Genomic DNA, 21981 nt, shown 5'->3' on the forward strand with positions numbered 1-21981 from the left:
CTCTGTGTTGCCACAGTTTGGAATTCCTGTGTTATTTGCCAAACAGCTCGAGTGCTGGCAACTCCTACCTGATCTCCCCCAGCTCCCAGCTATAATAACAGATGTCAGACAAGCAGCATTAACACTTTGGTGCCTGGGAGGCAGGGCCGAGCCGTGTTTATTCAGCTGTCACAGATTCCGACCAAGATGGATGGGGAGAGAGCGAAGGAGTGAAAGGGAGGGTGATGGAGGGAGAATTATAGAGGGAGGGAGGGATGGGGAAGGAGTGAAAGGGAGGGTGATGGAGGGAGAGTTACAGAGGGAGGGAGGTGGAGGGATGGGCAAGAGAGGGACGGGGAAGAGGGAGGGAGGACAAAGAACAAAGAAATGTACAGCACAGAAACAGGCCCTTCGGCCCTCCCAGCCCATGCCGACCATGCTGCCCGTCTAAACTACAATCTTCTACACTTCCTGGGTCCGTATCCCTCTATTCCCATCCTATTCATGTATTTATCAAGATGCCCCTTAAATGTCACTATCGTCCCTGCTTCCACCACCTCCTCCGGAGGGAGAGGGAGAGAGGGGGAAGACAGATGGGAGGTGGAGGGAGAGAGATGGAGGGAGGGAGGGGAGAGAGGTGGAGGGAGGGAGGAGAGCAAGAGAGAGGGAGGTGGAGGGAGGGGAGAAAGGAAGGGAGTGAGAGTGGGAGGAGAGAGGGAGGAAGGAAGGAGAGAGCGAGAGGGAGGAGGTGGAGACGGGGAGGAGGTGGAGACGGGGAGGAGGTGGAGACGGGGAGGGGGAGCGAGAGAGGGAGAGAGAGTGGGAGGAGAGAGGGAGGATAAAGGAGAGAGCACGAGCGAGAGGGAGGAGGGAGAGAGAGGGAGGAGGTGGAGACAGGGAGGAGGTGGAGACAGGGAGGGGGAGTGAGGGATGGAGGGAGAGGGTGAGAGAGGGAGGAGGTGGAGACAGGGAGGGGGAGTGAGGGATGGAGGGAGAGGGTGAGAGAGGGAGGAGGTGGAGACAGGGAGGGGGAGTGAGGGAAGGAGGGAGAGGGAGAGAGTGGGAGGAGAGAGGGAGGATAAAGGAGAGAGCACGAGCGAGAGGGAGGAGGGAGAGAGAGGGAGGAGGTGGAGACAGGGAGGGAGAGTGAGGGAAGAGAGGGTGAGAGAGGGAGGAGGTGGAGACAGGGAGGGGGAGTGAGGGAAGGAGGGAGAGGGTGCGAGAGGGAGAGAGAGTGGGAGGAGAGAGGGAGGATAAAGGAGAGAGCACGAGCGAGAGGGAGGAGGGAGAGAGAGGGAGGAGGTGGAGACGGAGGGGGAGGGGAGAAAGAGGAGAGAGGGAACGAGAGAGGGAGGGGAGAGTGGGTGAGAGGGAGGACAAGAGAGAGAGAGGGAACGAGAGAGGGAGATGGAGATGATTCTCTCCAAATATCCAACAATGAAAGCGGGATGCGAAGTCACCGTCAGAAGTGAGTTAGAGGGACAGACATTTGATTCTGAGGTTAGGAGGGACTGAGAGAAGGTGGATTTACTTCAACACCAGCAGTCAGCAACTAAACTCTCAGACAGGAGGCCGGTGCGGTGCCAAGGAGCGTGAGAGAAAAGCTCACTCTATATCAGCCTCCTTCCTTTGGGAGCAAGGTTCCGGAACATGCTCGCTTGTGCCCCTCAGCCTGAGGGGCACTGTCTCCATGGGCGTGCCCTCGGGATTGTGGGTAACTCCCGTTCGGTGGCTTTCTGAGGTGGCTGAAGGGCCCAATGAGGGCCCCCCCCGCCACACCTTGAGGGGCCGGGCGGATAATAATAATCTTTATTAGTGTCACAAGTCGGCTTACATTAACGACGCAATGACGTCACTGTGAAAATCCCCTCGTCGCCACATTCCGGCGCCTGTTCGGGGACGCGGAGGGAGAATTCGGAATGTCCGGATCGCCCGATAAGCACGTCTTTCGGGGACTTGTGGGAGGAACCCGGAGTGCCCGGAGGAAACCCACGCTGACACGAGGGGGGGGAGGACGTGCAGACTCCGCGCAGACAGTGACCCGAGCCGGGAATCGATGGGACACGGCCTCTGGAGGGGTTTGGCGGGCGGCCGGGGCGGGGCAGGGGGGGGGGGGGGGGCGGTGGGTCCACTCCCAGGGGGTGGGTTACACGGAGGGGAGGGGAGGGGTGGACAGACAAGAGGCAGCTGCCTAACCCGGAGTGAGTTGGCCTGGGGTGCCCAGCCCACTGCCATTTGGCCGCCCACTCCAGTCCCACCTTTGAAGTTTAACGAGGCGAAGGCAGCCTACTTAAAGACGGACCTCCTGACGGCGTGTGGTGCACAGCAGACTTCCCAACATGTTGCACACTCCCGTGGTCAGAGCAGCATTCCTGTCACATTACAATCTGGAAGCCGCCTCTCGGCTAAAGCCCCAAGCAGTATGTGTGGCCTCGAGAGCTTCCAGCTTGCTGTGCCCCTGCCAACCGCGCCGGTGCAGACAGATTCTCCCAAGTGCTCTCGACCTATACTTAGGTGGCGCCGAGGTCTAAACCACGCAGCCCGGACCAGGGGGGGGGGGGGGGGGGGGGGCAGGGAGGGGCCTCCACAAGCCTCAGGCTTCAATGAATCTTTAACCCTTACAAGGACTGAGTGGAAAATCAGCCTCGCCGCATCAGTCAGACAGGGAACCCTGCTCCTGGGAGACCTGGGAAGTGATGGGATTCGGACAGGGGGGCAGGGCGAGTGAGGTAGGGAGGGTGAGCGGGATAGGGAGGGTGAGCGGGATGGGGAGGGTGAGCGGGATAGGGAGGGTGAGCGGGATAGGGAGGGTGAGGGGGATAGGGAGGGTGAGCGGGATAGGGAGGGTGAGCGGGATAGGGAGGGTGAGCGGGATAGGGAGGGTGAGGGGGATAGGGAGGGTGAGCGGGATAGGGAGGGTGAGCGGGATAGGGAGGGTGAGGGGGATAGGGAGGGTGAGCGGGATAGGGAGGGTGAGCGGGATAGGGAGGGTGAGCGGGATAGGGAGGGTGAGCGGGATAGGGAGGGTGAGCGGGATAGGGAGGGTGAGCGGGATAGGGAGGGTGAGCGGGATAGGGAGGGTGAGGGGGATAGGGAGGGTGAGGGGGATAGGGAGGGTGAGGGGGATAGGGAGGGTGAGGGGGATAGGGAGGGTGAGGGGGATAGGGAGGGTGAGGGGGATAGGGAGGGTGAGGGGGATAGGGAGGGTGAGGGGGATAGGGAGGGTGAGGGGGATAGGGAGGGTGAGGGGGATAGGGAGGGTGAGGGGGATAGGGAGGGTGAGGGGGATAGGGAGGGTGAGGGGGATAGGGAGGGTGAGCGGGATAGGGAGGGTGAGCGGGATAGGGAGGGTGAGCGGGATAGGGAGGGTGAGCGGGATAGGGAGGGTGAGCGGGATAGGGAGGGTGAGGGGGATAGGGAGGGTGAGGGGGATAGGGAGGGTGAGGGGGATAGGGAGGGTGAGGGGGATAGGGAGGGTGAGGGGGATAGGGAGGGTGAGGGGGATAGGGAGGGTGAGGGGGATAGGGAGGGTGAGGGGGATAGGGAGGGTGAGGGGGATAGGGAGGGTGAGGGGGATAGGGAGGGTGAGGGGGATAGGGAGGGTGAGGGGGATAGGGAGGGTGAGGGGGATAGGGAGGGTGAGGGGGATAGGGAGGGTGAGGGGGATAGGGAGGGTGAGCGGGATATGGGGGCGGTGAGATTGGGGGAGGCAATGGGATTAAGGGGGGCGATGGGATTGGGGGGGTTGGGATTGGGGGTGATGGGATTGGGGGGGTGTTGGGATGGGGAGGCGTTGGGATTAGGGGGGGTGTTGGGATTGGGGGGATGGGATTGGGGGGTGATGGGATTGGGGTGGTGACGGGATTGGGATGGTGACGGGATTGGGGGTGATGATGGGATTGGGGGGGATGGGATTGGGGGGGATGTTGGGATTGGGGGTGATGATGGGATTGGGGGTGATGATGGGATTGGGGGTGATGATGGGATTGGGGGTGATGATGGGATTGGGGGGATGGGTTTGGCGGATGATGGGATTGGGGGGGTGATGGGATTGGGGGGGATTGGGGGATGATGGGATTGGGGGATGATGGGATTGGGGGGTGATGGGATTGGGGGGTGATGGGATTGTGGGTGATGGGATTGGGGGTGATGGGATTGCGGGGGTGTTGGGATTTGGGGTGATGGAATGTGGGGCATTGGGATTGGGGGGGATGGGATTGCGGGGGTGTTGGGATTTGGGGTGATGGAATGGGGGGCGTTGGGATTGGGGGGGATGGGATTGGCGGGTGATAGGATTGGGGGGGCGTTGGGATTTGGGGTGATGGGATTGGGGGTGATGATGGGATTGGGGGGATGGGGTTGGGGGGTGTTGGGATTGGGGGGGTGGTGGGATTGGGGGGATGGGATTGGGGGGGTGGGATTGGGGGGATGGGATTGGGGGGATGGGATTGGGGGATTGGGGGATGATGGGATTGGGGGATGATGGGATTGGGGGGATGGGATTGGCGGGTGATGGGATTGGGGGGGGGTGATGGGATTGGGGGATGATGGGATTGGGGATGATGGGATTGGGGGGATGGGATTGGCGGGTGATGGGATTGGGGGGGTGATGGGATTGGGGGATGATGGGTTTGGGGGTATTGGGGGATGATGGGATTGGGGGTGCTGGGATTGGGGGGATGGGATTGGGGGGTGGGATTGGGGGGATGGGATTGGTGGGGTGGGATTGGGGGGTGTTGGGATTGAGGGGATGGGATTTGGGGGTGTTTGAATGGGGGGGTGATGGGATTGGGGGGGTTGATGGTGTTGGGGGGGGGCGATGGGATTGGGGGGGTGGATTGGGGGTGGTGTTGGGATTGGGGGGCGATGGGATTGGGGGGGTGTTGGGATTGGGGGATGTGTTGGGATTGGGCGGGTGTTGGGATTGGGGCGGGCAATGGGATTGGGGGGGCAATGGGATTTGGGGGGTGTTGGGATTGGGGGATGTGTTGGGATTGGGCGGGTGTTGGGATTGGGGGGGGCAATGGGATTGGGGGGTGTGTGTTGGGATTGGGGGATGTGTTGGGATTGGACGGGTGTTGGGATTGGGGCGGGCAATGGGATTGGGGGGGGCAATGGGATTTGGGGGGTGTTGGGATTGGGGGATGTGTTGGGATTGGGCGGGTGTTGGGATTGGGGGGGCAATGGGATTGGGGGATGTGTTGGGATTGGGGGGTCAATGGGATTGGGGGGTGTTGGGATTGTAGAGGTTTAGACAACCCGCCTGCCCCTGCCTGCCCCTGCCTGCCCCGTGCTCATTTGTGGATTCACTGCCTGTTGGGGGCCTGCCGTTGCCAAGCTCCTGTGGGCGTCTTAACAGGGATTTCCTGCCCAATCTGCCCCTCGCATCTCGAGAATTGAGGGAGATCAGCACCCGCCCCCTCCCCTCGCCCCTCCCCCGCCCCTCCCCCCCCCCCCACCCCCAATCTGCCTTCAACCTCCCTCTGGACTAACTCCCAGCGTCCACGCCGTTTTATCCCACAATTGCTGAGCACTGACCTCAGAGAAGAGTACATACACCACGTCACCTCACTCAGCAGAGCGCAGTGCGTTCTGGCAGACGCACTGACCAACTCCAACGTGGCACTGTCTCGGCTGGAGGAGGGGTTGGTGTGTGTGTGTGTGTGTCTGTGCGTGCCCCCAGCCCACGTCCACCATCCCGGCCCCCGGGGGAAAGGGCTGGACGGGGGTTGAGGGACAGGCCGAGCCTAGTTTTCCACCCCGCTTCACCTCCCCGCGACCTCGCTCTGTCAGGATAGGTAACAGCACCTCCTCCACAACAGTCCTCAACACCGGGGCCCCCGCAGGGATGTGTGCTCAGTCCTCTACTGTACTCCCTGTACACACACACGACTGTGCGGCAAGATTTAACTCCAACTCAATCTATAAGTTTGCGGATGATACGACTGTGGTGGGCCGCATCTCAAACAACGACGAATCAGACTACAGGAGGGAGATAAATTGCATGGTGTACCAAAAACAACCTCTCTCTAAATGTCGGAAAGCCCAAGGAACTGATCATCGACTTCAGGAAGCGTAGCACGACACGCCCCCGTCTACATCAAAGGCTCCGAAGTGGAGATGGTCGATAGCTTTAAGTTCCTGGGGGTCACCATCACCAACAGTCTGTCCTGGTCCACTCACGTTGACGCAACAATCAAGAAAGCCCAACAACGTCTCTACTTCCTGCGGAAGCGAAAGAAAGTTGGCATGTCTGCATCGACTCTCACAAACTTCTACAGATGTGCGATAGAGAGCATCCTATCCGGCCGCATCACAGCCTGGTATGGCAACTGCTCGGCCCAAGATCGCAAGAAACTGCAGAGTGTGGTGGGCTCAGCCCAATGCATCACACAAGCTCGCCACCCCCACATTGATTCTGTCTATACCTCCCACTGCCTCAGGAAGGCAGACAGCATTGTCAGAGACCCCCTCCCACCCAGGCATTGCCTTCCTCCAGACCCTCCCACCAGGCAGAAGATACAGAAGTCTGAAGACCCGCACATCCAGACATAGGAATAGTTTCTTCCCCACAGCGACCAGACTCCTCAACGACTCCCCCTCGGACTGATCTGTTCCCTGTAAGAACATAAGAACACTATTCACCACGCCCTATGCTGCTCTTGCTCATGTATTTGCTTTGTTTGGCCCTTGTTCCGCACTGTAACCAATCACTGTTTGTCGATGTACCATTTGTCAATGTACTCTGTCGATTATTCTTTTTGTCTACTATGTACGTACTGTGTACATTCCCTTGGCCGCAGAAAAATACTTTTCACTGTACTTCGGTACATGTGACAATAAATCTAATCAAATCTTGACAAAACCCCATTCAGCTCACTCTCTGAAAGTTACATTCTCACGGATAAAACTGACGTCAGTTATAACCATCAGGAGAGATGGAATAGGTCGGCCTCCTTTCCCCCAGAGAAGCAGAGCCAGAGGGGGAGGCTAGATCGAGGAATTGAAAATGAAGAAGGGGGTTTTCAATGGGGGCGACCTGGAAAAGACGGGAGAAGGACGCTATCAATATCAGACAGTGACTAATCTATCCGAGCAGGAATTCAGGCAAAATGTCTTTACCCAGAGAGTTGGGGAGAATGTGGGATTCGCTCCCACAGGGAATGGGGGAGAATGTGGAACTCGCTCCACAGGGAGTGGGGGAGAATGTGGGACTCGCTCCCACAGGGAGTGGGGGAGAATGTGGGACTCGCTCCCACAGAGAGTGGGGGAGAATGTTGGACTTGCTCCCACAGGGAATGGGGGAGAATGTGGGACTCGCTCCCACGAGGAGTGGGGGAGAATGTGGGACTCGCTCTCACAGGGAATGGGGGAGAATGTGGAACTCACTCCCATAGGGAGTGGGGAAAATGTGGGACTCACTCCCACGGGGAGTGGGGAGAATGTGGAACTCACTCCCATAGGGGAGTGGGGGAAATGTGGGACTCGCTCCCATGGGGAGTGGGGAGAATGTGGAACTCACTCCCATAGGGAGTGGGGAGAATGTGGGACTCGCTCCCACAGGGAGTGGGGGAGAATGTGGAACTCGCTCCCACGGGGATTGGGGAGAATGTGGGACTCGCTCTCACAGGGAATGGGGGAGAATGTGGAACTCGCTCCCACAGGAAGTGGGGGAGAATGTGGATGCGCTCCCACAAGGAGTGTTCGAGATGTTGATACATTTAAGAGGGAAAGCTGGATAAACACACGAGGGAGATAGGAATAGAAGGATACTGTGATGGCGAAGATGTCGAGGGGGACGGGAGGTCTCATGTGGAGCAGAAACATCGAAACAGGAGGCCATTTGGTCCTTCGAGCGTGCTCTGCCGATCATCCAGCTCAACAACCATATCCTTTGATCCCGATCGCCCCAAGTGCTATATCTGTTTCTTGACCACACAACGTTTTGGCTTCAACCACTTCCTGTGGTAGCGAATTCCACAGTCCGCCCACTCTCTTGGTGAAGAAATGTCTCCTCATCTCTGTCCGAAATGGTGTACCCCGTATCCTCAGACTGTGACCCCTGGTTCTGGGCACCCCCACCATCGGGGAACATCCTTCCTGCATCTACTCTATCCAGTCCTGTTAGAACCTTATAGGTTTCTATGAGATCCCCTCCCCTCATTGTTCTGAACTCTGCTGGATACAATCGTGACCGACTCAATCTCCAACAAGGTCCAGATTCTCTCCTGTCCAGTACCAGATCCTTGGTAACTGGAGCAATTTAAATTGAGTTAATTGAACAAATCTGGAATTAAAAGCTAATCTCCGTAATGGTGACTACGAAACCACTAATTGGTAAAAGCCCACTGTTCACTAATGTTCCCTCTAGGGGAAAGGGGTAATCTGCTGTCCTTACCCCAGTTTGGCCTACATGTGACTCCAGACCCCCCCCCACAACCATTCGCTCCCTCCACCCCCCGACGCACAGCGGCAGCCGGTCGCACCGTCTACAAGACGCGCCGCAGCCACTCGCTCCTTCGACAGCACCTTCCAAACCCGCCACCTCTACCGTCTAGAAGGACGAGGGCGGCAGCAGACGCACGGGGAACACCACCGCCTGCAAGTTCCCCCCCTCCGAGCCGCTCGCCATCCCGACTCGGAAATATATCCCCTGTCCCTTCGCTGTGGCTGGGGGTCAAAGTCCCTCCCTAACTGCACGGCGGGTGTACCTACACCACACGGGGCTGCAGCGGGTTCAAGATGGCGGCTCACCCACCGCCTTCTCGAGGGGCAATTAGAGATGGGGAATGAATGCTGGGCCCGGCCCAGCGAGGCCCACATCCTGAGAATGAATCTTTTAAAGGTTGAATCCAATCAAGGACCATCTTGGCTCCCTTGCCGCTTCTGTACAGCATGGGCAGGCACAAGCGTTCATTGTGATCCGGGGGGGGGGGGGGGGGGTTATCACTGCAGTTCCTGGCCTGGATTCTCCGGCGTGGAAACGGTGGTATTACACCAGAAAAACTGGCGCAAAACGGCCACCGAGTCCGCAGCAGCTACGGCGAGTTCCCGACGGGGCGACACCACACGTGTCCCATGCCGCCAGGAACTCAGCCGGCCGGGGGCGGAGCATCGGGGGGGGGGGGCGGGGGGAGCGGGCAAAGTCCCGGGGCCGTCAATATGTGGCGCGCCGTACGGAGGGGGCGGATTCTTCGGCCGATCGCGATTTCGGTGTCAGAGACCGGAGCATCCAGCCCCGTATCTTTGACTGACGTGCATTGCCAATGCAGCCATAGCCAGGTCACTCCACAATCGTAGGACAGATTGGGGACCATAAGACGTAAGAGCAGAAGCAGAGCCATTCGGGCCATCAAGTCTGCCCCGCCATTCAATGAGATCGTGGCTGATCTGGGAGGGTTGGAAACTTCAGGAGTCACCCATCTCCCACAGTCTTGGCTCTCCAGTAGGAACACCAAAATGTGAGCAAATAAGACCAGGGGCGAAATTCTCCGGAAACGGCGTGATGTCCGCCGACTGGCGCCCAAAACAGCGCCAATCAAACAGGCATCTCGCCGCCCCAAAGGTGCGGAATGCTCCGCATCTTTGGGGGCCGAGCCCCAACATTGAGGGGCTAGGCTGACGCCGGAGGAATTTCCGCCCCGCCAGCTGGCGGAAATGGCCTTTGTTGCCCCGCCAGCTGGCGCGGAAATGACATCTCGGGGCGGCGCATGCGCGGGAGCGTCAGCGGCCCCTGACAGTTTCCCACGCGCATGCGCAGTGGAGGGAGTCTCTTCCGCCTCCGCCATGGTGGAGACCGTGGCGGAGGCGGAAGGGATAGAGTGCCCCCACGGCACAGGCCCGCCGGATCGGTGGGCCCCGATCGCGGGCCAGGCCACCGTGGGGGCACCCCCCGGGGCCAGATACCCCCGCCCTTCCCCTAGGACCCCGGAGCCCGCCCGCGCCGCCTTGTCCCGCCGGTAAGGTAGGTGATTTAATTTACAGCCTAATCTCTGGTGCCGGACACTTCGGCAACCGGCGGTGGCGGGATTCACGCCAGCCCCCGGCGATTCTCCGACCCGGCGGGGGGTCGGAGAATGTCGCCCCAGGTGCTAGGGGGACTGCAATAGACAGTTGTTGCATCACAGCAGAACAATCTTAACTTTTCATTCTGCTATCCTGCTCAGCTTTCAAAAGTGCCGACGAGACTGAACCAGACCTATAGCTTCTTTAAGTTTTAAGACAGTGCAGAAAGATCGATTCGTTCCAGGAGTGGTAACATAAGAAATACGGCTTGGTTATTTTATAAACAAACTTTATTAAGACAACAGAAAAAACAATGTTTAAACTTCAAACCTAACAATAACAGATTACATGTAATGTCTTAACCTGAACACACTAGTTCCCATTAAACAGCACTTTAACAGAACATGCAGCTCTCATGCCACTTACACGGGCAGATGAAGGCGATACTTGCATTTGATTAGACACTTTTTCTTCTGTCAGGGACATTGTTTCAGAACCCTTTTCCAGAGTCTGCCTCGGTGAACACTTTCATGACTTCTCTTGGGCCATTTCCGCCTGTTCAAAACAGCATTTTGTCTCTCTCTCTCGCAATCTAAGCTCCGATCAGCCCCTCAAACAAAGGTTCTCTGCTGGGGTTTCCAGACTTGAAGCTATCATCGTAATCTTGGTTGTTTGATGGCCCACTCCCGTTATACAAAAGAACAGAGCATTGCTCTGCAACTAACCTCCTATTGAAGCCATCTGACTATGTAACGGGCTAATAGCTGGTCAGATGGGAGTGTCCCGAAGAACAATGGTTCTGGGATATGCGGTGTATTCCCACCAGCGAGTTTAAGTCTGACTGGGACAATGAAACTCAGCCAGGCGTGGGGACATCCCTCTGACTCTGTACCAGCAGTATTTCCCCTGTCGATTTAACCCCTAAAGTGCTTGCTACGTTGCAGTCTCATTTCTGGATCCAATTTCCTAATAACTCCCTTGCATAACAGTTGTCATGTGGTTTGTTGGGTCATTATTTGTAGGGACGTCTTATTTTGCAAGCGGGGGGAGATCAGCCTGGGTGTTGCGGTTTGATAGAATACCATTCTGAAGTATCTGGAGAGTTAACCTGCTCTCTAATGTCTCCCTCCCTTGCAGCCGGGAGAGACTGTTCCTCGGTGCAGAGATTGGCCAGGTGTTCTAGTCCAGACAGTCCAGGATCGCCGAATGGACTCCCCATCATTCGCCACGATCGGGGGGGCAGAAACCTGTGACCAGGCGACCTACTGTCATCAGAAAGAGACAGAGAGATAGACAGAGAGTGAGAGAGACAGAGAGAGTGTGAGAGTCAGACAGAGAGACTAGAGAGAGAGACAGAGACAGAGAGAGAGAACGAGAGAGAGAGATACAGAGACAGGGATAGAGAGAGAGAGAGACAGAGACAGAGACAGGGATAGGGAGAGAGACAGGGATAGGGAGAGAGACAGGGATAGGGAGAGAGACAGGGATAGAGAGAGAGAGACAGACAAGAACAGAGAGAGAGACAGGGACAGAGAGAGAGACAGGGACCGAGAGAGAGACAGGGACCGAGAGAGAGACAGGGACCGAGAGAGAGACAGGGACCGAGAGAGACAGGGGCCGAGAGAGAGACAGGGGACCGAGAGAGAGACAGGGACCGAGAGAGAGACAGGGATAGAGAGACAGGGATAGAGAGAGAGACAGGGATAGAGAGAGAGACAGGAGCAGAGAGAGAGAGACAGGGATAGAGAGAGAGACAGGAGCAGAGAGAGAGAGACAGGGATAAAGAGATAGACAGGGATAGAGAGAGAGAGACAAGGATAAAGAGAGCACGTTAAGAGAGAAACATAGGGGCAGAGAGACAGAGAGAGGGATAGGGGCAGAGAGACAGAGAGAGGGATAGGGGCAGAGAGAGAGGGACAGAGACACAGAGAGAGAGAGAGACAGAGAGAGAACGACATAAAGAGGACAGATAGTGAGAGACCGAGAGAGACAGAGACAGGAAGGGAGAGATAGAGAGAGACAAAAGAGACACAGAGAGAGAAACAACCCCACAAACATTTATTTCTACATAGTCCTTTGCCACCTCTGGATATCCCGCGGATCACTGCCAATGAAATACAGACTTTCAAAGAGAATATATAAAAAGTTGAAACCATTATTGAATATTTGAACAGTAAAGCTTCCATTGCAGTTGAGGAGGGGGGAATACGTTGGCAACACAGTCCATTGAACAACATCCCTTTCAGGGAAGATACCGTGAAGGACGGTCAGAAGCTCGTTCAGCGAGGGCTCTCACTGAGGTGTGCGGGGGGGGGTCCCCTCACAAGAGTACACAGGAACAGAGAGATGCACCGCTGTCTCCTGTCAAGACAAGGCTCCGAGTTGCAGGGTCGAAGCTCCCGCTCGCCCTATCCTGGGACAGGCGGTCCCCAGGCGGTCACTCATGGTACATAGTCATGATGCAGCTTTTGATGGTGCCCATGTAGCGTTCCCACAGACTCTGGTGTCTAGATAAACAAAACAGAAGACATTACAGAAGCTGTGCAGCAGGCAAACTGGCCATTCAGCCCAACCAGTCCATGTCAGCCCGCCCCAGCCACTTCCCATCTTTACTCATCTAAACCTAGCAGCAAAACTCTCTATTCCCTTCTCCCTCACACACTGCTCCAGTTTCCCCCTTTAATGTATCAACACCAAAGACCTCACCAGCTCCACATTCTCCCCCGCTCCCTGTGGGAGCGAGTCCCACATTCTCCCCCACTCCCTGTGGGAGCGAGTCCCACATTCTCCCCCACTCCCTGTGGGAGCGAGTCCCACATTCTCCCCCACTCCCTGTGGGAGCGAGTCCCACATTCTCCCCACTCCCTGTGGGAGCGAGTCCCACATTCTCCCCACTCCCTGTGGGAGTGAGTCCCACATTCTCCCCCACTCCCTGTGGGAGTGAGTCCCACATTCTCCCCACTCCCTGTGGGAGCGAGTCCCACATTCTCCCACACTCCCCGTGGGAGCGAGTCCCACATTCTCCCCACTCCCTGTGGGAGCGAGTCCCACATTCTCCCCACTCCCTGTGGGAGCGAGTCCCACATTCTCCCCCACTCCCTGTGGGAGCGAGTCCCACATTCTCCCCACTCCCTGTGAGAGCGAGTCCCACATTCTCCCCACTCCCTGTGGGAGCGAGTCCCACATTCTCCCCCACTCCCTGTGGGAGTGAGTCCCACATTCTCCCCCACTCCCTGTGGGAGCGAGTCCCACATTCTCCCCCACTCCCCGTGGGAGCGAGTTCCACATTCTCCCCCGCTCCCTGTGGGAGTGAGTCCCACATTCTCCCCACTCCCTGTGGGAGCGAGTCCCACATTCTCCCCACTCCCTGTGGGAGCGAGTCCCACATTCTCCCCACTCCCTGTGGGAGCGAGTCCCACATTCTCCCCACTCCCTGTGGGAGCGAGTCCCACATTCTCCCCACTCCCTGTGGGAGCGAGTCCCACATTCTCCCCACTCCCTGTGAGAGCGAGTCCCACATTCTCCCCACTCCCTGTGGGAGCGAGTCCCACATTCTCCCCCACTCCCTGTGGGAGCGAGTCCCACATTCTCCCCCACTCCCTGTGGGAGCGAGTCCCACATTCTCCCCACTCCCTGTGGGAGCGAGTCCCACATTCTCCCCACTCCCTGTGGGAGCGAGTCCCACATTCTTCCCCACTCCCTGTGGGAGCGAGTCCCACATTCTCCCCCACTCCCTGTGGGAGCGAGTCCCACATTCTCCCCACTCCCTGTGGGAGCGAGTCCCACATTCTCCCCCGCTCCCTGTGGGAGCGAGTCCCACATTCTCCCCACTCCCTGTGGGAGCGAGTCCCACATTCTCCCCCACTCCCTGTGGGAGCGAGTCCCACATTCTCCCCACTCCCTGTGGGAGCGAGTCCCACATTCTCCCCACTCCCTGTGGGAGCGAGTCCCACATTCTCCCCACTCCCCGTGGGAGCGAGTCGCACATTCTCCTCCACTCCCTGTGAGAGCGAGTCCCACATTCTCCCCCACTCCCTGTGGGAGCGAGTTCCACATTCTCCCCCACTCCCTGTGGGAGCGAGTCCCACATTCTCCCCCACTCCCTGTGGGAGCGAGTCCCACATTCTTCCCCACTCCCTGTGGGAGCGAGTTCCACATTCTCCCCACTCCCCGTGGGAGCGAGTCCCACATTCTTCCCCACTCCCTGTGGGAGCGAGTCCCACATTCTCCCCCACTCCCTGTGGGAGCGAGTCCCACATTCTCCCCACTCCCTGTGGGAGCGAGTCCCACATTCTCCCCCACTCCCTGTGGGAGCGAGTCCCACATTCTCCCCCACTCCCTGTGGGAGCGAGTCCCACATTCTCCCCACTCCCTGTGGGAGCGAGTCCCACATTCTCCCCCACTCCCTGTGGGAGCGAGTCCCACATTCTCCCCCACTCCCTGTGGGAGCGAGTCCCACATTCTCCCCCACTCCCTGTGGGAGCGAGTCCCACATTCTCCCCCACTCCCTGTGGGAGCGAGTCCCACATTCTCCCCCACTCCCTGTGGGAGCGAGTCCCACATTCTCCCCACTCCCTGTGGGAGCGAGTTCCACATTCTCCCCCACTCCCTGTGGGAGCGAGTCCCACATTCTCCCCCACTCCCCGTGGGAGCGAGTCCCACATTCTCCCCCACTTCCCTGTGGGAGCGAGTCCCACATTCTCCCCCACTCCCTGTGGGAGCGAGTCCGACATTCTCCCCCACTCCCTGTGGGAGCGAGTCCGACATTCTCCCCCACTCTCTGTGGGAGCGAGTTCCACATTCTCCCCCACTCCCTGTGGGAGCGAGTCCCACATTCTCCCCACTCCCTGTGAGAGCGAGTTCCACATTCTCCCCGCGGGGAGCGAGTCCCACATTCTCCCCACTCCCTGTGGGAGCGAGTCCCACATTCTCCCCCACTCCCTGTGGGAGCGAGTCCCACATTCTCCCCACTCCCAGTGGCAGCGAGTCCCACATTCTCCCACACTCCCTGTGGGAGCGAGTCCCACATTCTCCCCACTCCCTGTGGGAGCGAGTCCCGCATTCTCCCCACTCCCTGTGGGAGCGAGTTCCACATTCTCCCCCACTCCCTATGGGAGCGAGTTCCACATTCTCCCCACTCCCTGTGGGAGCGAGTCCCACATTCTCCTCCTCTCCCTGTGGGAGCAAGTTCCACATTCTGCCCCACTCCCTGCGGGAACAAGTCCCACATTCTCCCACACTCCCTATGGGAGCGAGTTCCACATTCTCCCCACTCCCTGTGGGAGCGAGTTCCACATTCTCCCCCACTCCCTGTGGGAGCGAGTCCCACATTCTCCCCCACTCCCCGTGGGGGCGAGTTCCAGATTCTCTCCCACTCCCTATGGGAGCGAGTTCCACATTCTCCCCACTCCCTGTGGGAGCGAGTCCCACATTCTCCCCACTCCCCGTGGGAGCGAGTCCCACTTTCTCCCCACTCCCCGTGGGAGCGAATCCCACATTCTCCCCCCCTCCCTGTGGGAGCGAGTCCCACATTCTCCCCACTCCCCATGGGAACGAGTCCTACATTCTCCCCACTCCCTCTGGGAGCGAGTCCTACATTCTCCCCACCCCCTGAATTCCCCGATTGGATTTCTCGGTGAGTACCTCACCTTGACGATCTCCAGTTTCTGCTCTTCTCCATGAGAGGAGACATTCTCTCCGTATCCGCTCTCTCAAAACCTTTCAGAATTTTGAAGATCTCCATTTCGTCACTCCCTCGGCCTTCTTTTATCAAGAGAGGAGAGACCAGCCTGGCGATCCTTTCCTGATCTTTATACCCACACGTCTCAGGGGCGGTCCCTCCAAATCCTCCCTGCTCCCTCGCCAGTGCCTCTATCTCCTTTGTGTAATAGTGACCAGAGCACAGTGCTCCAAGTGTGGTCTGACCGAGGTTCCACACAGGGTTAGCATAACCGAACACTTCTCAATTCTCTCCCTGGCCTTCCTAACCCCTGGTGCAACGTTTAGTGATTGATGTCCTTTTGTTATCCTAACCCTAACCCTAACTAGCTGGGCCAGCATTTATTGCCCATCCCCAATTGCCTTGAACCGGGTGGGCTGGGCTCGGCTATTTCAGAGAAAAGTGCACTGCTGTGGGGTCTGGAGTCACATGTAGGCCAGACCGGGGTAAGGACGGCAGATTTCCTTCCCTAAAGGGGACATTAGTGAACTAGACGCCTTTTTTAATTCTATTTGCCGATTATTTGTCCATTCTGCAAGACTACTAATCTACACCTGTTATAACGTTCAAAAGTTAACGTCCTTTCGTGACAAAATATGACTGGAAAAGCCAATTAAAGCACCAACTAGTTTACTGCAGTTACTACCTCTGGCTGACAGTCACGGTGAAGCATATTCTCTGAAGATCTTTGATCGGCATTATTTTTTTTTCAGTAACTGAAATTTCTAATGTCCAAAATATTGTTTTTTAAATTGCGTAATTTTACGATAAACATTTAATAAATTGTCAACTGATTTACAGGCAATATTACAACAGTAATATTACACTTGAAAAAGTGCATAATTGGCTGTAAAGATACCCACCGTGAAAGGCGCTACAGAGATTCAAGTTATTTCTTTCATTCAATGCCTTCGCTAAAGTTTCCAGTTTGAATGTTTGTGCCCGTCTCGAAAGCCTGGGATTGCGTCAGGTCTTGGCGCTTGCCAAGACTGAGAAGTCCGTGGTGGGGATGGGACGTTCTACATCACCCCCCCACCACCCCGCTATTTAGTTGGCGGGAGATTCCTTTTGCTGTACTTACTTGAAGGCGTCGAGGGCCCGCGCAGTGTTCGTGTACTGTGTAAGGAAGATGCCGACGTCGTTGCAACTCCAGCGATCGGATTTGCACGGCTCGATAAACTGTTCGAAAAACAAGAGGGGAGAGAGGCAGAACTGAAGAGAGCTTACAATTCTGGAATCAGGCATAGGGGCTGTGGGCCAGTCGGGGACCCGCTCCGGCCCGATTTCAACTCACTGTAAACGGGCACGTTTAAGGCCAAGCGGGTTCGCTCGAAAGCGGCGCTCTCCCCTGACACACGGAGCTTGCAACAATGCTTGACCACCACGTCTCCCACATTACAGCAGTGACCACATGTCCAAAAAATGACTTCATGGCTGCGAAGCACTTTGCAAACACCCAGAGGTGAAAAGACGCTGGAGTAACAGGAATCCTTGGATCGGATGCCCTGGCGATGAAATGTAGGCATTCCTTATTACAAAGGTGGCGGCGTTTCTATAGCGCCTATCACAACCATAGCAGGACCAAACAATGCTTTACCACCAATAGCAAACTCTTTGTAGTTAGTCCTGTAATTTGAAAGCTTGATCTTGCATGTGCAAAGTTAATATCTAACCCCTTCCCCCACCCACCTTGTGGCACGGGCAGGTCAAATTGAAGCTTTCAAGAGGGCGTCAGATGATTATTTGGATAGAAACAGGGGGGTTACGGGGAAGAGGCAGGGGAAACGGCGCTGAGCCGCGATGCTCGTTCGGAGAGCTGGTGCAGGCGTGATGGGTCGAACAGCCTCCTCCTCCTGCGGCCGTGACAACTCCGTGCTGACCCCACCCCCCGAAGGTAGGTTCCTTGCGTGGGAGAGAGGTGGGGAGAGCATTCCTCCACCTGTTACTGAATCGAACGAAGGAATCAGAGAGACTCTTGAGGAGTTTCTCCGCACAAGAGGAATTTAGAACGCGCACGGCTTCACAATAAGGGGGCCTCCCATTTTAAGGCGGAAAATTAATGTCTTCACTCGGGAGTTTGTGGGATTCTCCGCCTCCAGAGAACAGAGAGGGTTGTGGGTCATTGGATAAATAATAATCTTTATCAGTGTCACAGGTAGGCTGACATGAACACTGCAATGAATTTCCTGTGAAAATCCCCTCGTCGCCACATTCCGGCGCCTGTTCGGGTACACGGAGGGAGACTTCAGAATGTCCAAATCACCCAACAAGCACGTCTTTCGAGACTTGTGGGAGGAAACCGGGGCACCCGGAGGAAACCCACGCAGACACGGGGAGGGGAGAACGTGCAGACTCCGCGCGCACAGTGACCCGAGCCGGGAATCAAACCCGGGTGCCTGGAGCTGGGAAGCAGCAGTGGTAACCACTGTGCTACCCCATGCCGCCCGTGTTCGAGGCCGAGCGAGAGAGATTTCTGATCGGCGAGGGAGGGGCGGACAGGGAAGTGAAGTCGAGCAGCCCTGATCGAACTGAACACAGAGGAGCAGGTTCGAGGGGCCGAATGTCCTTCCTCCGCGTTGTGCGGTGAACTCACCTTTTCCACCAGGTCGATGAAGAGATCCCGGACATCCTTCGTGTGGATAAGCTTGGCGGCAATGTTGATTAAAGCTCGAGACAGATTCTGCAAAGGAGATTGAGTCAGGGCAGAGGGGTTTTTTTTGGCGGGAAAGCATTTGGTTCCATCCCGCTTTGCGAGCAGGAGTCACTCTAACGATGGCATCAACTAAACGTTGGTTTTACCTTAAAGTTTGCCTCCATTTCAGTGAAGCTGCTGACTTTACTCCTCAGCGCTGTGCAGACCAGGCTGTGGGAGCAACAAAAACCGATTCACTTTCAAATCAATCTCTGAATTCAAAATAGTCACATTCACAGCTCATCCCCATCCTGGACTGAGCCACTCCCATCTAACCCCGTGCTGTACCTGTCCTGGGAGTGTTTGATGGGGACAGTGTAGAGGGAGCTTACTCTGTATCTAAACCCGTGCTGTACCTGTCCTGGGAGTGTTTGATGGGGACAGTGTAGAGGGAGCTTTACTCTGTGTCTAACCCAGTGCTGTACGTGTCCTGGGAGTGTTTGATGGGGACAGTGTAGTGGGAGCTTTACTCTGTATCTAACCCCGTGCTGTACCTGTCCTGGGAGTGTTTGATGGGGACAGTGTAGAGGGAGCTTTACTCTGTATCTAACCCCGTGCTGTACCTGTCCTGGGAGTGTTTGATGGGGACAGTGTAGAGGGAGCTTTACTCTGTGTCTAACCCAGTGCTGTACCTGTCCTGGGAGTGTTTGATGGGGACAGTGTAGAGGGAGCTTTACTCTGTGTCTAACCCAGTGCTGTACCTGTCCTGGGAGTGTTTGATGGGGACAGTGTAGTGGGAGCTTTACTCTGTATCTAACCCCGTGCTGTACCTGTCCTGGGAGTGTTTGATGGGGACAGTGTAGAGGGAGCTTTACTCTGTATCTAACCCCGTGCTGTACCTGTCCTGGGAGTGTTTGATGGGGACAGTGTAGAGGGAGCTTTACTCTGTGTCTAACCCAGTGCTGTACCTGTCCTGGGAGTGTTTGATGGGGGACAGTGTAGAGGGAGCTTTACTCTGTGTCTAACCCAGTGCTGTACCTGTCCTGGGAGTGTTTGATGGGGACAGTGTAGTGGGAGCTTTACTCTGTATCTAACCCTGTGCTGTACCTGTCCTGGGAGTGTTTGATGGGGGACAGTGTAGAGGGAGCTTTACTCTGTGTCTAACCCAGTGCTGTACCTGTCCTGGGAGTGTTTGATGGGGACAGTGTAGAGGGAGCTTTACTCTGTATCTAACCCCGTGCTGTACCTGTACTGGGAGTATTTGATGAGGACAGTGTAGAGGGAGTTTTACTCTCTATCTAACCCTGTGCTGTACCTGTCCTGGGAGTGTTTGATGGGGACAGTGTAGAGGGAGCTTTACTCTGTATCTAACCCTGTGCTGTACCTGTCCTGGGAGTGTTTGATAGGGACAGTGTAGAGGGAGCTTTACTCTGTATCTAACTCCGTGCTGTACCTGTCCTGGGAGTGTTTGATGGGGACGGTGTAGAGGGAGCTTTACTCTGTATCTAACCCTGTGCTGTACCTGTCCTGGGAGTGTTTGATGGGAGACAGTGTAGAGGGAGCTTTACTCTGTATCTAACCCCGTGCTGTACCTGTCCTGGGAGTGTTTAATGGGGACAGTGTAGAGGGATCTTTACTTTGTATCTAATCCCGTGCTGTACCTGTCCTGGGAGTGTTTGATGGGGACAGTGTAGAGGGAGCTTTACTCTGTATCTAACCCCGTGCTGTACCTGTCCTGGGAGTGTTTGATGGGGACGGTGCAGAGGGAGCTTTACTCTGTATCTAACCCAGTGCTGTACCTGTCCTGGGAGTGTTTGATGGGGACAGTGTAGAGGGAGCTTTACTCTGTATCTAACCCCGTGCTGTACCTGTCCTGGGAGTGTTTGATGGGGGACAGTGTAGAGGGAGCTTTACTCTGTATCTAACCCCGTGCTGTACCTGTCCTAGGAATGTTTGATGGGGACAGTGTAGAGGGAGCTTTACTTAGTATCTAATCCCGTGCTGTACCTGTCCTGGGAGTGTTTGATGGGGACAGTGTAGAGGGAGCTTTACTCTGTATCTAACCCCGTGCTGTACCTGTCCTGGGAGTGTTTGATGGGGACGGTGTAGAGGGAGCTTTACTCTGTATCTAACCCCGTGCTGGACCTGTCCTGGGAGTGTTTGATGGGGACAGTGTAGAGGGATCTTTACTTTGTATCTAATCCCGTGCTGTACCTGTCCTGGGAGTGTTTGATGGGGACAGTGTAGAGGGAGCTTTACTCTGTATCTAACCCAGTGCTGTACCTGTCCTGGGAGTGTTTGATGGGGACGGTGCAGAGGGAGCTTTACTCTGTATCTAATCCCGTGCTGTACCTGTCCTGGGAGTGTTTGATGGGGACAGTGTAGAGGGAGCTTTACTCTGTATCTAACCCCGTGCTGTACCTGTCCTGGGAGTGTTTGATGGGGGACAGTGTAGAGGGAGCTTTACTCTGTATCTAACCCCGTGCTGTACCTGTCCTAGGAATGTTTGATGGGGACAGTGTAGAGGGAGCTTTACTTAGTATCTAATCCCGTGCTGTACCTGTCCTGGGAGTGTTTGATGGGGACAGTGTAGAGGGAGCTTTACTCTGTATCTAACCCCGTGCTGTGCCTGTCCTGGGAGTGTTTGATGGGGACAGTGTAGAGGAAGCTTTACCCTGTATCTAACCCCGTGCTGTACCTGTCCTGGGAGTGTTTGATGGGGACAGTGTAGAGGAGCTTTACTCTGTATCTAACCCCGTGCTGTACCTGTCCTGGGAGTGTTTGATGGGGGACTGTTTAGAGGGAGATTTACTCTGTGTCTAACCCAGTGCTGTACCTGTCCTGGGAGTGTTTGATGGGGACAGTGTAGAGGGAGCTTTACTCTGTATCTAACCCTGTGCTGTACCTGTCCTGGGAGTGTTTGATGGGGACAGTGTAGAGGGAGCTTTACTCTGTATCTAACTCCGTGCTGTACCTGTCCTGGGAGTGTTTGATGGGAGACAGTGTAGAGGGAGCTTTACTCTGTATCTAACCCCGTGCTGTACCTGTCCTGGGAGTGTTTGATGGGGACAGTGTAGAGGGATCTTTACTTTGTATCTAATCCCATGCTGTACCTGTCCTGCGAGTGTTTGATGGGGACAGTGTAGAGGGAGCTTTACTCTGTATCTAACCCCGTGCTGTATCTGTCCTGGGAGTGTTTGACGGGGACAGTGTAGAGGGAGCTTTACTCTGTATCTAACCCCGTGCTGTACCTGTCCTAGGAATGTTTGATGGGGACAGTGTAGAGGGAGCTTTACTCTGTATCTAACCCCGAGCTGTACCTGTCCTGGGAGTGTTTGATGGGGAGAGTGTAGAGGGAGCTTTACTCTGTATCTAACTCCGTGCTGTACCTCTCCTGGGAGTGTTTGAAGGGGACAGTGCAGAGGGAGCTTTACTCTGTATCTAACCCCGTGCTGTACCTGTCCTGGGAGTGTTTGATGGGGACAGTGTAGAGGGAGCTTTACTCTGTATCTAACCCCATGCTGTACCTGTCCTGGGAGTGTTTGATGGGGACAGTGTAGAGGGAGCTTTACTCTGTATCTAACCCGTGCTGTACCTGTCCTGGGTGTGTTTGATGGGGACAGTGCAGAGGGAGCTTTACTCTGTA

At 56.1% G+C, this 21981-nt stretch overlaps 3 protein-coding genes across 3 annotated transcripts in view; 1 reads left to right on the forward strand and 2 right to left on the reverse strand.

Annotated features, from left to right (window-relative positions):
- efemp2a (EGF containing fibulin extracellular matrix protein 2a) overlaps window positions 1–2256 on the reverse strand; it is a 70149-nt gene extending 67893 nt beyond the window's left edge. The window contains exon 1 of the mRNA XM_072489642.1: window positions 2238–2256. The gene's annotated coding sequence lies outside the window, so the exon portion shown is untranslated. The remainder of the gene's footprint in view (window positions 1–2237) is intronic.
- Window positions 1–21981, forward strand: part of LOC140400210 (neurexin-2-like) — a 2085493-nt gene that overhangs the window by 160877 nt on the left and 1902635 nt on the right. The gene's annotated exons all lie outside the window — the stretch shown is intronic.
- Window positions 10257–21981, reverse strand: part of LOC140399948 (acidic fibroblast growth factor intracellular-binding protein-like) — a 28673-nt gene continuing 16948 nt past the window's right edge. The window contains 4 exon segments of the mRNA XM_072489436.1: window positions 10257–12491; window positions 16785–16882; window positions 18297–18383; window positions 18503–18566. Of these exon segments, the coding sequence (XP_072345537.1) occupies window positions 12422–12491; window positions 16785–16882; window positions 18297–18383; window positions 18503–18566 (319 nt within the window). The 3' untranslated portion in view covers window positions 10257–12421.

The sequence above is a fragment of the Scyliorhinus torazame genome, chromosome 24, assembly GCF_047496885.1.
Source record: "Scyliorhinus torazame isolate Kashiwa2021f chromosome 24, sScyTor2.1, whole genome shotgun sequence".
In the NCBI taxonomy this organism is placed as follows: Eukaryota; Metazoa; Chordata; class Chondrichthyes; order Carcharhiniformes; family Scyliorhinidae; genus Scyliorhinus; species Scyliorhinus torazame.